The sequence below is a fragment of the Bos javanicus genome, chromosome 3, assembly GCF_032452875.1.
Source record: "Bos javanicus breed banteng chromosome 3, ARS-OSU_banteng_1.0, whole genome shotgun sequence".
Taxonomy (NCBI): Eukaryota; Metazoa; Chordata; class Mammalia; order Artiodactyla; family Bovidae; genus Bos; species Bos javanicus.
Window position 1 is genome coordinate 16617589 of NC_083870.1, and position 16261 is coordinate 16633849.

The following is a 16261-nucleotide window of genomic DNA, read 5'->3' on the forward strand; positions in this document are numbered from 1 at the left end:
AATGAATATTTCCTTCGCATCTTTAAATCCCATGGACACGTAGCTTAGTGGGCTACAGTCCACGGGGTCGCAGAGTCGGACACGACTTAGCGACTAAACAACAACAAGGTCCCATCTGAGTAGAACTGAGTGGGAGCCCAGAGACAGGGGAAGCCTTCACATTCACAGAGTTTCGGATATTGCTGCTCCTTGAGGGAAGAGAAAGTAACAGGTTTGCCTTCATCTCTGGAATGCCAACCCAGCTTCTCCCCTTGATCATTGCTCAAGATGGGAATAGGAAGGAGTGTCAGAAAATCGGAGGCTTAATTGTGAGTCCTCGGGTTTTAAGGAGAGAGGAAAGTCCTGAGAGGGCGAAGTATCGTTCCTTTTCATGTCTCGCTGTTGCCCAGAGGGGCAAACGGGTGACAGCCCAGGGAGCTACGGCAACGAAGATAGCCTGATCACCGCCATTTTCTCCGTTCCCGCAAAAGACTACCAGGACCAGAATGCAACGGTGCGCCAAGCCAATGGGTCGCAACGCGCCGCACGAGTGCAGGGAGATCCAACTCCCAGGGAGCATTGGGCGGAAGACTACGAGGCCCATCTGGCCAGCCGCTGGCCTCCGTCTCCCATCGCTGGCCTAGCTCTGGAAACGGGCCCGCGCCCAGGATCCTCCGCGCGCAACATGGCCGCGCCGGGAGCGGAAGCTGAGCCGAGGGAATGCTAGGGCCGTACGCCTCCTCGGCCTTTCGTCAGGACCGTACCGGTCGAAGAAGGAAACTCACGGTCCTACCCAACAAATGCGTGTTGCCTTTTCTCGCCGTGGCCATGGGGGCGTACTGACAGAGCCTTTAATCTGATAGGCAACTCCAGCATTTCGCAGCCCTGAGTTGGAACCTCTCGGAGGACTGCCGTGTAAGCGCGGACTCTGCGTTCCGACCGAGGCACGAGGACAGTCAGGCAGGTCCCTCTGTCCCGACAGGTGCGACACAGCACTCCATGCCAGCGGGCGCGGGGAGGCGTGGCCTCCCCCAGGGCCACCACCTCTGCTGGTTGCTCTGCGCTTTCACTTTAAGGCTCTGGTAAGGAGGGGCTGAGGGCAGGGGAAAGGAGGGGATGAGAGGATTGTACCGTCCCCGTTACCCGTGTTCCAGGACCGCGGAGGTGGAGTCGGGGTTCCCTGTTTCCTGGCTTCTGACTCTTGCCCCTCCCCCCCCCGCTGCAGCCAAGCAGAGGCTCCCGTGCGGGAAGAGAAGCTGTCAGGTGGGTGATGGTCTGGAACTCGTCGCTCCTATAATTTTGTTTTGACATCCTCCCATATTCCAAGAGATGAGGTGGAAAAGGGCAGTACCACGTGGGACGAGGGCATTCAACTGTGCTGGGAAGTTGATGGGCAGAATTTAGGGGAAAAGAATTCAGGGCAGAATTTTCGGAAGTCTGAGATTTGCATTTCTCTTCCTCTCTAGTGAGCACCTCAAATTTGCCGTGCTGGCTGGTGGAAGAGTTTGTGGTGGCCGAAGAGTGTGCTCCATGTTCTAATTTCCAGGCTGTGAGTATCAGTTTTCTCTCCCTTTTTCCTGACACTGAATCAGACTGGGACGGTGTGACTGTCTAAGGTGTGCCTTTGCATTGTCTTTTGGTTTTTTCCTTGAAGTCTCAGTGTAAGTCCAAATCTGAACTTGTCTTCCTCCTGAAAACGTGCCTGTTTCTTTCCAAGTTAATGGCGACGTTCAGCTATTAACCGTGGTCTGCTCAATTTTAGTCTAGTAGGCTCTAGAACCTGCCCGTGCCTCTCCTAGGCTGTTGAGCCTGAAGCGTTCTTACTGACACGTACTCCTAGTCATGTAAACACCACCCTGTCACCCGCCCAGGAGAACTCCTCGTTAGTTCTCTGTTGCCTACCAGCCCCGAGCCATAGCACTTGGACACCTGCTCATGGTGCCCTGCGTCTCCTGCTGCCCCTTCCTAACATGTGCTGTGATGCTTTCCTCCTGGCAGAAAACCACCCCTGAGTGTGGTTCCACAGGATACGTGGAGAAAATAACATGCAGCTCATCTAAGAGGAGTGAGTTCAAAAGGTAAGTGCTGTTTCTCTTCTTGAATCCTCCTATGACTTTAGGTAAACAGTCCTGCCTTTTCTGTTTCTTCTGGAGGTAGCATGGCATATTGGAAAGGGGAGGGGATTTGGAGCCAAGTTACTTGAACCCAAGTCTCAGCTCTCCTCCTATGGTTTCTTACCAGTAAAATTGGTTAGTTAGTACCAGCTCTGTTTATCTCACTAAAAATTAATATTTGAGGGGGATTAATATATTGTAAACACATTAGAAGGCTGACTGGTTTCCTCTCTTCCCCTTGGAGATACCTTCATTAGGATGAAGCAGAAGAGAGATTAGATGGGGAGGCTCTCTGATCTTTTCTGGGGATAACTGTTTCTTCTTGCCCTCAGCTGCCGCTCAGCGCTAATGGAACAACGCTTATTCTGGAAATTTGAAGGGGCTGTCATAGGTCTGGCCTTGGTTTTTGCTTGCCTTGTCATCGTTCGTCAGCGACAACTGGACAGAAAGGCTCTGGAAAAGGTCCGGAAGCAAATTGAGTCCATATAGCTACTTTCTCTCCTTTCATCTGGGTCTTAGAAAGAAACCCTGCCTCAGACAGAAGGTAGAATAAACTGACTTGTGCCCCTGGTTCTCTGGAACCTTGTGGTAGCACCCCCTTTCTCTCATCTTCCCCATCTAAATAATTAATGAGCAGAATAAAAAGAGTAAAATCATTTCCTTCCCTATCTGTAATTTGGTTTGGGGCAGGAAGTCATGGGGGGGTAGAGAGGGAAAGGGGGTAGTGATTTTAGGCCCCAGTTTACCAGGTACCTATCTTCCTCCTCTTCCACTACTTACTTAAAATTGTCAGGATATAGTTTTACCAAGGAAAGTTTATTTCTTAGCCAAAACATCAGTTTCCCTTTAATCCTGTCCTTGAAGAAATAAAATCAGAGATACATAATGGAAAGTATTTGAGCTTCTCCCTGACATAGGGCAACTAAGCCATGGGGTACAGACATCAAGGGCATCCTTATGGGATTCAGACGCCTGAGGCCAAAGAGCCCTGAGTGGGAACCCCAGGAGGAAGCATAACAGTAGGAGAGCCCTGGATTCCTTATTGGAAGTGAGCCAGGAAGTGTTAGCGCTCACATTTCGTCTGCATGTAACACAGTTCTGATGTGCCTGCTGGGGCCTGCCATCCCTCCCACCTTCTCAAGCGGTGTCCTTGTGGAGCTGTTTGCACCCTTGGCCCCAGGTGGTCCCTCCAGTCTGGACTCTTCCACTGCGTTTTCAGGATTCTCTGTCATGTCCCTGTGAGTCAGGATGTTTCTGGAAATCACTGTGGAGTGAAGGAAAAAGGGCAGTAGAATAATGCTCCCTCCCTTGGTCAGGGATCCTAGACAGGACAGGGCCTCCCTCCCACTTCTTGACTACCCAGAAAACAGAGTTCCTTCTTGCCCTTGCCTCTCACCTCCATGAGGCTGGTAATCCTCAGGCCCAGCTTCTGGCAGGCCCTGAAAGGGGCTGAAGCTGGGCAAGATGATGAGAGCCAAGGAGAAAAGAAGGATCTGGGAAGAAGCAAGAGGACACTTGGGTTGTGGGGACCATCAAGGAAAGGAGTAGAGGGCAGAGTGACTAGGGGGCAGTTGGGGTCATCAAAGATGGGATAATAGGTCTGGCTAGGAAGTGAGGAGCATAGGGATGGAAATGTGGCAGAAGGTGGAGGAGGTGAGGGGGGAGATGGGAAATTGACCAATGGTACCAGAACACAAGTGCTAGTCTGGGCAGCTTTGTTGGAGGTTTGAACAATAAGCATCTGCAGCTGGCGGAGCTGAGTCACCAGGGAGCTGGGAAACAAGGAATGAAGAGTTAGATCTCTTGGGAGCCAGGGCCCAAGAATGTGTGCAGCACACTTCCGCCAACACGCAGGCTGTTTTCACTCACATGTTGTGCCTCTCTAGCTCCTGGACTTTTCTCTGTAGTTCCTGGTTCTGTGCAGCACAGGCAGCCACCCTAGGGAGGGCGGAAAGGTAGGATGAGGCTCGGTAATCATGTGCATCCCTGACCTCACCAGCCTTGGTAAGGACAGGGGCCCAGGCTTGAAGCAAAGAAATGTGAATCCAAACATACCTGCTCTCTAGGCCGTCAATGTACTCCTTTTTCCGCCGCCGGCTATCCTGAGCTGACTGCTTATTACGGATTTTCCTTCTGACCTTCTTGAGAACCCTCTCCTCTGCCTGGAGGCCCAGGGTGTGTCAGTCCTGGGTCCTCAGCCTCCCCCAACTCCTCAACTTTGTCCTGCTCTCCTGGCTCCTCAGAGGCCTTGATAGGGCCGCAGTATTGGGATACCCTTTAGGGAAGCGTGTTACCTTGGTGAGGGGCAGGTGAGAGGGTAGGGAAACGCCACCAGCTGTCCTGAGCTGGCTGCTTGTTATGGACTTTCCTTCTGACCTCCTTGAGAACCCTCTCCTCTGCCTGGAGGCCCAGGGTGTGTCAGTCCTGGGCCCTCAGCCTCCCCCAACTCCTCAACTTTGTCCTGCTCTCCTGGCTCCTCAGAGGCCTTGATAGGGCTGCAGTATTGGGATACCCTTGGGGGAAGCGTGTTACCTTGGTGAGGGGCAGGTGAGAGGGTAGGGAAACCCCTTCCTGTCCCAGCAGCCGCTTCTCCTCTTCTGTCAGGAACAAGGTTTGACAGGGCAGCTGCTGGGGCATGAGAGAAGATGAGAATGGAGAGAGGGTCATCCCATTCTCAAGATAGTTCCCCTTGCATGCCTCTTGGGGAGTGTTTCCTGTTTGCTCTGAGGAATAACAAACCATGAAATGAAATGAGGGGAGGGACCTTAATCGAGACAGACTCTCAGGAAAGCCACAGGGACTTCCTGAGGCTGACTAGGGAAAGAGGAGGTGGTTTTGTCGTATTTTTTGTCCACAGACTTAGGCCCTTGGCAGTCTGACCAGGCTAGGGAGGACCTATTCTGATGCACGTTTCTGCAGACCTTAGGAGTATCTGGAGAGGATGTGGAGTAACTCACTAAGGTAGAGTGCTTAATCTTACAGCAGACATATGATTCATCTTCAGCCATTAACTTCAATTTGGCAGTATTACTGTTGCCTGTCAGCCACAAGGAGATCCCTAGGGTGGTGGCTCGTTCTCCCCTCAAGTCTGAGCCCTACTTATCAGACTGAAGTTCTATTCCCTCTCAAAGAATGCCCCAAAGGCAACCAGACTGAACAGAGTATGTGGGGAGGGTAGATGGTGTCTGGTTAATGTGTGCCCATCAACTGAGTAGCTTACTTTTCTAACTAATACTCCTTTTTGAAAGATTTATACTTCACTTTGTGACTCAAGAGGAAATTGTTTTTTGCCTTCTGGTGATCTTTGACTTTTTTAGCTAACGCACTCTACCTCTGACTTTTTCTGGTGTTCACTTCTTGCTTCTGATACTGTTTGGTGCTGTATTAGAGGCATGTCCCTCCCAATCCACCTAATCAAAATCTCTGAAAATGAAGCCTGCTGCTGCTGCCGCAGCTAAGTTCCTTCAGTCGTGTCGGACTCTGTGTGACCCCATGGACGGCAGCCCACCAGGCTCCCCGGTCCCTGGGATTCTCCAGGCAAGAGTACTGGAGTGGGTTGCCATTTCCTTCTCCAATGCATGAAAGTGAAAAGTGAAAGTGAAGTTGCTCAGTCGTGTCTGACTCTTCGAGACCCCATGGATTGCAGCCCACCAGGCTCCTCCGCCCATGGGATTTTCCAGGCAAGAGTACTGGAGTGGGGTGCCATCGCCTTCTCCGAAAATGAAGCCTAGAGGGTACTTATTTATTATTTTCTTGGCTGTGCCATGCAGCTTGCAGCGTCTTAGTTCCCAACCAGTGATCGATTCCATACCCCTTGCAGTGGAACCCCTGAGCCCTAACCACTGGATTGCCAGGGAATTCCCCTAGAAGATATATTTTAAAAACAAGACCAGGGCTTCCCTGGTGGCTCAGTGGTAAAGAATCTGCCTGCCAATGCAGGAGACGTGGGTTCAGTGTCTGATGTGGGAAGAGCCCATACGCCCTCGAGCCTGTGTCCCACAAGAGAAGCTCCCACAATGAGAAACCTGCTCACCACAACTAGAGAGTAGCCCTCACTCCTCACAGCTAGAGAAAAGCCTGCACAGCAATGAAGACCTAACACGGCCAAAAATAAAAATAAAAAAACCAGGACTTCCCTGGCAATCCACTACATATGCCCTAGTGTTTTTGATGCACACACAAGTTTAGATATCTGCCTCAGTCTGTTTAAGATTCCTCAGCCCAAGATTCTAACGTGCTTGGCTTGGCTTCTGGTCTCAGCTTCAATTACAGATTTGCAGGGAGGCTAGAACTTACTTTCTGCCTTTTTGCACACAAGGAGTTCTTTTCAGGATAAAGGGAGGAACAGTGACTTGGGCAAGGCCCCCTCTTCATCCTCACTGCAAGGAACCAGCCCAGCTCCCCTTGGGAAGGTATGTGACGTGTCACACACCTATGCTGTAACTGTGGGCAGTGGGTGACTGCTGAACTATTGTTCCAGTAAAAACTGTAATTGCAGTCGCTTCTACACCCTGTGCCCAGTAACCAGTTGGATTCCCAGGTGGCCTATCCCATTTCCACGTCCTGACTCAAGGCTGAGACAATGGCCCTAACTGAGCAGACAGTGCACACAGCACCAGGCTCTCTCCTGAGCCCTATCCTTGGATTCCCTCACCCCACCCTCTCCTTAACTGAAACATTACCCCCTTAATCTCAAGCTCAAGGGCTTCTGTCTCTCTTGTCCATTCCTGCTCTTACAATTGCTCACATCTCTCTGGCATTCAGGCCCAATGCCACAAAAACTGGGGCAAAGACAGTGTTCAGCATCAGTTTCCCCTTCCTCAGCCCCTTTTCCCCAGTTCTTTGTAGCAGAGAGTACTGAGTCCAGTGACTCCCCGAGACTCACCAGGGCTGCGGGAGGCGCTGAGTTTACAGTAGCTGCCGTGGGCAGGATGTGAGCATCAGGAGGCAGCTCACTGACCACGCAGGCATCAGGCACTGTAAATGGCGTGCTCCACTGATCTGAGGGAGACATAAGTGGCTGGGAGAAAGGATGTGGGTAGTGGCATAGGTTGGGGAAACCCCCTTAACTCCAGGGTTAGGACTGGACCTGGAGGGCCAATGTCCCCTTCCCACAAAGAACACTGACCTAGCTGGATGGAGATGAGCCCTACAGCTGGCCCGGCTTCCCCCTGCATCCTCTCCAGGGTCCCTGCCTCATAGACAACCTCATAGAGGGCAGGGGAACTGGGTGGCTTGGGGGCAGGGGGACTGTCTGGATGGCTGGGATCCTCAGAGATTCCACTGTCACTGCCAGGAGATGCTTCTGAGCAGTAAACTTGATTGGGGTCAATGAAAAGTTTCAGGAAATCTTCAGGCTCACTCTCTTGAAGACCCTACAGTAGAAGAGGGTGTGAATGTGTATAGGGAAGAATTCTGCAAGTCCTATCCAATGTCAAGACTAGATCAGTTTCAGTCCCTTCTGTCTTTGGACATGAGGGTAGTTACAGCTCATGTCTATTTTAGGGGCTCTGTCTTCAGACCTCTAAATGGAAACTGAAGCCTCTTGCACTTCTTAACACAAGAGGTGTCTCAACCCATACCCATTCCCATTCATCACACTCACACAGCCGTGGCCCACACTGCATTCCCAGCCTTGCAGCCCCTGTTCCTGTAGCCTAGTCACTGGAACCTCTGAAGGTAGACCTTGGAGTCCCAGCTCCAGGAAAGATCCTGTTGAGAAGACATCTTCTGGAGGTTCCAGACACATGTCCAGCAGGTCAGGGGTTTTGAAATCCATGGTTCTGCTGGGAGGCATGGGGGAGACGGGGCAGTTGCAGGAGAAGGAGGGCTCTCCCCCTCCCCCACCCCACAGTTTCTGAGCTCCTCTCCCTTTTCCATTATACCCCTTTCTCCCCTGTGTAGCCCCCTCAAATGTCACTCCAGCGATACCGCCTTCGGCCTTATCTCTCTGGTTCAGACCAACAGGCACCCCCCCTGGGTATTACCTGTTTCGAAGAGCCCAGTCCTGCCAAGCCAGCCTAGCTCGTTGATGGCCCCAAACAGTACACCTTTTCTTTCTTCCAGGATCTCGCATCCTGGACCTGCCTAGCCAAACCCCGCCCCCAGCTTTACACTACAGAAGTGGGTTGTACCCAGCCAAGAGCCACGGTAGCGGAGCAGTATCTGGAGCAGGGATTAAGAGGCTGAACGTCCACAAACCGGACTTAAGACATCAGACTGGCCCCTTCTGCCTCAGTTTCTCCTAGTGACAGCAGGAGGGTTTGATGGCTCCTCAGGGAAGGCTAGAGATGGCTGTGAATGGAGCACGGGACGCTTCGTGCCTGTTCTCCTCTAGCCGTCAGTTTTATAGACGGGAGACTACGGCGGGGCTGAAAACAGGAGAGAAGGACTGCCGAAGGCTGACAGAGGCATCTCCTCCTCCACTCCAAGGCGCTCTTCCCCCAGTTGAGTCTGATTGGAAGCTAAAGAGGGGCTGTGCCTTGAGCCCGTGGGATTACCGTCTGGAGGCAGGCTCCGCCGTAACTGGTGGGAATTGGCTGTTAGAGAGGGGGGGAAGAGGCCAGTGCAGCCAGGGCCTTTATTTGTCTGGCAGGGATTTGGTTCCGCGGCGTGAGAAGGAGGGTAAGAGCCAGACGACTTACAGTAGGGAAGGGGGTGGGGTGAGGGGAAGTTCCGGGAATGTGGGCAGAGGTTTGGTTTCACTTGCCACGTGACTCCGAATCTAGGCCGGGAGTAAATAACCAGACAGCGCGTTGACTTTGGAATGTCGCGTAATCGTGGGTTGTCCAAATCCATAATCCATGCATTATGCTATTGATAAAGAACATCAGTTATGTATACATACTCACAGGTTAACTAATGGAGGGACAAGGGTCTAGAAAACTGCAAAAGGTTAAAATACTCGGATTTGGTTTGGGAGTTTGACTTATTTTTTGCATATAGTTACCAGTAATAGTAACTGCTTCCCTAGTGGTTCAGAGGTTAAAGCGTCTGCCTGGAATGCGGGAGTCCAGGGTTCGATCCCTGGGTCCGGAAGATCCCCTGGAGAAGGAAATGGCAACCCACTCCAGTACCCTTGCCTGGAGAATCCCATGGAGGGAGGAGCCTGGTAGCCTACAGGGCATGGGGTCGCAAGGAGTCGGACACGACTGAGCGACTTCACTTTCACTTTCACCAGTAATAATATGCAGTATGTGTTCTGTATTTGTACACTTTACAATTTTACCAAAGAGGAGACAGATAACATGATACAAATGTAATAATACCAAAAGTTGGGACATTTTGCCTTCATCTAGAGACTGATGACCCAGGAATTCACTTTGAATAAAATAATGGGGACTTCCCAATGCAGACAGTGCAGGCTCAGTCTCTGGTTGGGAAGCTACAATCCAACATGCATTTGGGCATGGCCAAAAAAAATTTTTTTTTAATGGAGCTATACTGATTAGGTATGATTTTCATCTGCCTCCCAACAGTACTTCAGATAAAGAATAGTTCAGTGAATAAAGCACACAAATTTGGGGCATATATCTGGAGAAAACCATAATTTGAAAAAGATACATGCACCCAAATGTTCATTGCAGCAGTATTTCCTACAGCCAGGACATGGAAGCAACCTAAATACCCATCAGCAGAGGAAAGGTAAAGAAGAGGTGGCACATATATACAATGGAATATTACTTAGCCATAAAAAAGGAAATTAACACCATTTGCAGGAACGTAGATGGACTTTGAGGTGGTTATACTGAGTGAAGTAAGTCAAATACAAATATCATATAATATCCCTTATATATGGAATCTAAAAAAAAGGTACAAATGAACTTATCTACAAAACAGAAATAGAGTTACAGATGTAGAAAACAAATTCACCATTTCTAGGGCGTAAGGGAGGGGGAGGAGTACATTGGAAGATTGGAATTGACACCTACATACTACTTTGTATAAAATAGATAACTGGAACTTCCCTGGTGGTCCAGGAGTTAAGACTCTGCTTTCCAATGAAGAGGGCACAGGTTCGCTCCATATGGGATCAGGGAACTAAGGTCCCACATAACTCAAGGTATGGCCAAATAATAAATAATAATAAAATAATAACTAATCAGGACCTACTGTATTGCACAGGGAAATGTACTCAATGCTCTGTAGTGGCCTATATGGGGAAAAAAATCTAAAAGAGAGTGGATATATGTATATGTATAATTGACTTTTTTGCTGTACACTGGAAACAAACACAACATTGCAAATCAACTATACTCCAATAAAAGATTTTAAATCATAATTTTAAAATAAATAAAAATAAAGCACAAAAACTTGGGATGTGGATTCAGAATTCAAATGGGTATTCTTCCTGTGAAAATTTAAATAGGTTGAAGGTAAAGAGAAGAATAGGATCTAATCATTATTGAGTAACTGATATATGGTCAGGCATTTTCATGTTACCCATATAATTCTCATAGCAATTCACAGCTGGCAGAGGGAAGTTAAATGATTTTCTCAAGATTACTCTTGTTGACTAAAAAAAATTGCTCTATCTAAAAGCTCAGAATTATGTTTTATTTGGTGGTCTTTCTGAGGCCTTCAGGCCCGGGAGGCAGCCTCTCAGATAACTCTGAGGGACAACTCCAAAAAGATAAGGGAGGAATCAGGATACATAGTTTTTTCAACAAAGACCAGGTATTCAGAACATCAAAAGATTACTATTAATTAAAGAAAACCAGATATCTCAAGTTTATGAATTTAGCGCTTCTCTGTGTATGGAAAGACATTAACAGTTTGAGCTCATTGAAATCATTACTTTGATTTGCACCTTAGCTATCTGGGGCCACTATCCTGTTCTTTCCCATCTTGAGTCCCCTCAGGGGTTACTTTATGGAGGTGGCTGCAGTGACTAAGGGCTTGGCAGCCGGGCAGCCCATTCCTCTCCATTTTGAGTTCCCTCTGGGCTCACCATGCAGCTGTAGTGGCTTGATGGCTTCAACATCCTTTGTTTACTCATATGTCAAACAACGTTTTTCATTCATACTTTGTAAGTAGCTGAACCAAGATTTGAATGACTTGGTTCATTCAAGGAACAGAAAACAGAAAAGAGGCTGATGCAGCTGGAGGGAGAGAAGATAGAGACATCCAAGTAAGATTGGAGAGAATCCTGGCCAGCTGTCCTGAGGCATGGTGAGGATAAGCTGGGGTGTGCGGAGAGAAGCTCCTCACCAAGTGGGGTTTCAGCAACCCCTGAGAGGGGTCCCACCACTTTACCCACCTGAACAGGCAGAAGGCTGCACACAAGTCAGCTCCCACCAGTGATAAAAGAAATACTCACAATTATGTAAAGTTTAAAAATAAAATAAAATTAGAAAAAAGAAATAAAATAAAGTTTTGCAGGAAAAAAATAAATAAATAAAATAAATACTCTCAGTTTGCTAGCCCCCCCTTTCAATTCTTGTCTTTTTTTCTTCCTTGTGGGTGCTAGCAAGTGAAATCAACCAAGGAAGTCAGTCTTAGGAATGGAATGCTTTCCCTTTGGCGCCCTGGTGCCCAGAAGGGGATCTTGGAATCTTCTGATAGAGATAAGAAGACTTTGGCCCAAGACCAGGCAGATATCCTGAGATGTGGGAGGTGGAAGACTTGAGATCGCGGGGGTGGGCTATGGAGCATCGGAGAAGCATCTAGCTTTCTCTTTTAGAATCTTCAAAGGATCGAAGCCTTTGTACACCAGTCAGGTCCGCGGGTCTGACCATCACAGAGACCCAGGCTCTCAAATCTAGATGCTCTCAGAATTCCTTTCCCTTGCTCGGCCCCCCACCCGCAGCTCCGCACTCCCCCAGATCGTCCACGCCTCCGCCGGACTCCGGCTGCCGACCTCTGATTGCTCCTAGCTCACGTCACTCCCAGTCTGGTCCCGCCCTCTAGGCGCTGTCATTGGTCACTGGGGGCCCGGTACGCGGTGGACGCGAGGGGAGGGGGAAACGAAGGGGAGGGGGCGGGAATTCCCGACTCGAGGCCGGAACCGAGCGGATGCCTTGTAGTGAGACCCTCCAGAGGTGAGTGCTGACTCCTAGAAAGCGGGATCGGGGTCGGCCACTCAGACCTCCCCGAGCCTACGAGCCGGAGTCCCAGCTCTCGCATTCTTCTTCAGCTTCCCGGCACTGTGGTGGCCTCAGACCCCGCCTCCCAGAGCCCGGACTTCCAGACACCGCCCTCAGTTGTTGGGTCAGCCCGTTCCGGGACCCCGGGCTCCTAGGGCCCCTCTTTGGTTTTCTGTCCCGACATCCCAGCCCGTGGCTTGCAACAGTCGCTCTCTGCTTTCAGAGAGATGGCGCTGGGGAAATGGGAGCGGGAAAGCAGCCCAACTCGCCCTGTTCAGGTGGTCCACGAAGCTATCCGTGACATCTCTTCTTGAACCCCTTTCGCTTCATCCATTCCTTCCTGGAGGGGGCGGCCGGCATCTACTTTGCTTAAAGGAGCCCAGCTCCCTAGTTTTCTGGGCGCCTCATGTGAAAGAGTAATGAGCTATTCACACAGTCCCATACCTCAGTTTCCCCCTTGCTAGGTCCCTGAATAAGTCACTTGAAAGGGATAAAATAGGGGAAAGAGGAATAGCCTCAGGTCAGCAGTGGATGAGTCACACTGGGATAGGGAAGGTTCGAAAGTGGCTGAGATGAGGGAGCTGTATTCTGCGGGCCATCCTTCCCTTTTCTTTGATCCCATATTTCCCTGTTACCACTTCCCCACTCACTCTATCTTCCTAGGTCTGAGAGTCATTGGAGCTACCGCAGCCACCATGGGGCCCTGGGGAGAGCCAGAGCTCCTGGTGTGGCGCCCCGAGGCAGCAGCCTCGGAGGCCCCAGTGCCCATGGGACTGGAGGTGAAGTTGGGGGCCCTGGTGCTGTTGCTGGTGCTCACTCTCATCTGCAGTCTAGTGCCCGTCTGTGTGCTTCGGCGGCCGGGAGCTAACCCTGAAGCCTCAGGTAGGCCTCTCCTTTCCCCTGTTCCATGGATGCTTGGCTTAGGGAAGGCCCTGGGGTTAAGGAAGTGGACCTAAGTGGGGACAGCAAGAGTGACTATTGCTTTGATTGGGTAGTGGGGCCTAAAGGGGGTTCATTTACTCATTCCTCTGTGTTCACTCCTGCCCAGCCTCCCGCCAAAAAGCCCTGAGCCTTGTAAGCTGCTTTGCGGGCGGTGTCTTTCTGGCCACATGTCTCTTGGACCTGCTGCCTGACTACCTGGGTGCTATAGATGAGGCCCTGGCAGCCCTGCATGTGACGGTGAGCCCTGGTCATCTGCATGTGACCCTGTGTATGTGGGTATTCAATCACATACCTCCAGGAGAGGTGGTTTCTATGGATCTGTTCGTGCGTCACTCTATGACTGTGCGAGGACTCTTGGCCTGTGACCCCATGAGCTGTGATTTTTAGTCACAGAGCAGCACAACTCTGTGGGTTCTTAAGCCCTCAGTCCTTATGTGACCTCTGTGTACCCTTTGAGACAGTGTGAGGAACCTTATTGCCAGGTGCATGATCTACTTTGTGGGTGTCTCTAGTTCCAGCCTCCAGGAAGATAATAGTACTCCAAGAATCATCTTTACCCTCTCAGCACTCCCGGAAGGGTTGGAGATAGAGCTCCCTACAGGCCTGGGATGGGTAGGAGGCAGTTTCTAGGGACCTGGAAGAAGGATATGGGGAAGATCATGTCCAAGGCACAGAACAGTCTTACTGGAAAAACTGAGACAGTTGGAGGAACTGAGGAAGTAACACTGACTGTGACCGTTTATATCTGTGACTGAGTGACCTGTGTCTGTGTGACTGTGTAAACCTGATTGTCCCTGTGACAGTATGTGGCTTAGTGTGTGAGCACTTGGGAAAGAGGGCCAGTGCGTGGCCTACATGTCACGCTTTTCTAACGTCAATGACTTTCAACTGGGGGTGATTTTGCCACCTCTCCAATCCACCACCCCCTACCCCCCAGGAAACATTCAGTAATGAAATATTTTTGGTTGTCCCAACTCAGAGAGGGAAGGCTTGCCTTGCTCCTAGCATCTAATGAGTATAGGCTAGGGATGCTGCTAAAGATCCAACAGGGCGCAGGGCAGCCCTCTGCAACAAAGAATTGTCCGATCCCAAATGTTAACAGTGCCAAAATTGAGAAACCATGGCTTCCATGTAACACTGGGAGTGACACCATAATCTGTCCGGCTACGTGTCATCTCAGTCTGTGGCACCAAGTGACTCTGTATTTTTGCATAACTGAGAGTGGCTCTGTGTCTGTGCGGGACCCCAGGTCTGTGTAACTGGGACTAAACCCTGCATCTGACTCTTCCTCTCCCTTCTTGGCTTGTCTCCTGAACTCCATGCTGTCCCCTCTGCCCACAGCTCCAGTTCCCTCTCCAAGAGTTCATCCTGGCCATGGGCTTCTTCCTGGTCCTGGTGATGGAGCAGATCACGCTGGCTTACAAGGAACAGTCGGGACCACCACCTCGAGAGGAGACGAGGGCTCTCCTGGGTACAGTGAATGGTGGGCCACAGCACTGGCACGATGGACTGGGGGTCCCACAGGCAGGCGGAGCCTCATCAGCTCCCTCAGCCCTGCGTGCCTGTGTATTGGTCTTCTCCTTGGCCCTGCATTCAGTGTTTGAAGGGCTGGCGGTGGGGCTGCAGCGAGACCAGGCTCGGGCCATGGAGTTGTGCCTGGCTTTGCTGCTCCATAAGGGTATCCTGGCAGTCAGCTTGTCCCTGCGGCTGCTGCAGAGCCACCTGCGAGCACAGGTGGTGGCTGGCTGTGGGATCCTCTTCTCATGCATGACACCCCTGGGCATTGGACTGGGTACAGCTCTGGCAGAGTCAGCTGGGCCACTGCACCAGCTTGCCCAGTCTGTGCTGGAGGGCATGGCGGCTGGCACCTTTCTCTACATCACCTTCCTGGAAATCCTGCCCCAGGAGTTGGCCACTTCTGAGCAGAGAATCCTCAAGGTCATTCTGCTTCTAGCAGGCTTTGCCCTGCTCACTGGCCTGCTCTTTATCCAAATCTAGAAAGCTCCAAGACAGGCAAGGAAGGTTGGGTACCATGTGCCCTTGACCTCCCTCCCCCTCTCCCAGTGTGTGGGGAAAAGCAAGGAGTGGGGAAGGGAGGTATTGAGGGCCAAAAAGTTCTCTGGGAGATAGGCTTGGAGCCTTTGAGACGGTTTGTCTAATGAGAGGAAATTGGGCACACAAGAGCCTGACCCCCAGGCCCAAGGGACAAAAGATGGTCAAGTCACTAGAGATATGATCAAGAGACAGTAGGATTGGGGAAGACAGTGAGTGCTAGTATCAGGGGTCAGACACTACACATAGGGACAAGCGGTTACTTGTAAGGCTGGAGGTGAGCACCCAACTGCTGTGGGGGAACTGAGGCATAGAGAAGGCACAGGCTGAGTTGGCAGTCCTATTGGTTCTAGCCCATTTCAGCCCTCTTTCACTTGGAGTGGTCTCCTCCTACTTTTCTTAGCTCCTACTTTCATATCTATCTTCCTCTTCCCTTCTCCCAGGGGACTAGTGCCAAATGGCCTCTTCCTGCCAGTTTTGGTACCTCCTCTGGCTTCTCCAGTCCTGCTCACTACTCTATTTTTAAAGTGCCAAATAAATCCCCTCCCTCTTTCTCAAAGCACAAGTGAAGGTGCTGAGCCCTGGCCAGCACATCAGTGGAAGGGGTCTGCTTGCTCCTTGTTTTGGTCCCAGATGGTGAGCTGTGGTAGAAATGTTTGCCGAGCTGGGGTTGGGGGCATGTTGGCAGGGTTACCATCCCCCACTACTGTGCTGCACCCTAGGAGTACTGAACATGCACATGGTGCCCCAAGCCTAGATGATAAACACTGAGCTGCCAAAACTTTTTTTTATACCAGAGGATCCCAAGGGGGGAGGGGAAGGCTCACCCCCAGGGTTATTTTTGGGGGAGGGAGGGCTATGCATAGGGCCATATTCTGTAAAATCTATTTTACTAACTGACCTGTTTTGGGAAATGTTACCCAAATAAAACAAGTTTCTATACATCTGTTCGGTATCTGATTCATTTGTCTTGGGAAAGGGGTGGGCACGTGGGGAATCTGAAAGAGTCTGAGTTTCAGATGTTTAGAGCTGTTTTAATATGCCTGGTCTTACTGTCTTCATTCAGGCCCCTCTAGTCCCTTTCCCAGA

General features: G+C 50.6%; 3 protein-coding genes across 13 annotated transcripts; 2 read left to right on the forward strand and 1 right to left on the reverse strand.

Moving 5' to 3' along the window:
* The first annotated feature begins 518 nt into the window (after positions 1-518).
* JTB (jumping translocation breakpoint) lies at positions 519-2749 on the forward strand. Its single transcript, XM_061405619.1, has 5 exons — positions 519-1061; positions 1205-1242; positions 1446-1528; positions 1978-2057; positions 2426-2749. Exons 1-5 carry the CDS (start codon positions 979-981, stop codon positions 2580-2582), a joined length of 441 nt encoding a protein of 146 aa, XP_061261603.1. The 5' UTR covers positions 519-978; the 3' UTR covers positions 2583-2749.
* Positions 2750-2890: 141 nt separating this feature from the next.
* CREB3L4 (cAMP responsive element binding protein 3 like 4) lies at positions 2891-11940 on the reverse strand. 10 transcript variants are annotated; one of them, XM_061405255.1, is made up of 11 exons: positions 11353-11940; positions 8594-8906; positions 7699-7805; positions 7222-7468; positions 6979-7094; positions 4626-4721; positions 4149-4255; positions 3963-4031; positions 3781-3865; positions 3490-3586; positions 2891-3357 (listed from the first exon to the last, which is right to left on the reverse strand). In XM_061405255.1, the coding sequence occupies exons 2-11, from the start codon at positions 8889-8891 to the stop codon at positions 3164-3166; spliced, it is 1416 nt and encodes a 471-aa protein (XP_061261239.1). In that variant the 5' UTR covers positions 8892-8906; positions 11353-11940; the 3' UTR covers positions 2891-3163. The 10 variants fall into 10 exon arrangements, with proteins under 10 accessions (XP_061261239.1, XP_061261249.1, XP_061261283.1 ...); XM_061405265.1 differs by having other exon boundaries at positions 4626-4718; positions 8594-11940; XM_061405299.1 differs by lacking the exon at positions 11353-11940 and having other exon boundaries at positions 7699-7879; positions 8228-8685.
* An 85-nt stretch (positions 11941-12025) lies between these two features.
* SLC39A1 (solute carrier family 39 member 1) lies at positions 12026-16116 on the forward strand. Of its 2 annotated transcripts, none has more exons than XM_061405355.1 (4): positions 12026-12133; positions 12842-13060; positions 13227-13357; positions 14462-16116. In XM_061405355.1, exons 2-4 carry the CDS (start codon positions 12874-12876, stop codon positions 15116-15118), a joined length of 975 nt encoding a protein of 324 aa, XP_061261339.1. In that variant the 5' UTR covers positions 12026-12133; positions 12842-12873; the 3' UTR covers positions 15119-16116. The 2 variants fall into 2 exon arrangements, with proteins under 2 accessions (XP_061261339.1, XP_061261333.1); XM_061405349.1 differs by lacking the exon at positions 12026-12133 and adding an exon at positions 12318-12456.
* The last annotated feature ends 145 nt before the right edge of the window (positions 16117-16261 follow it).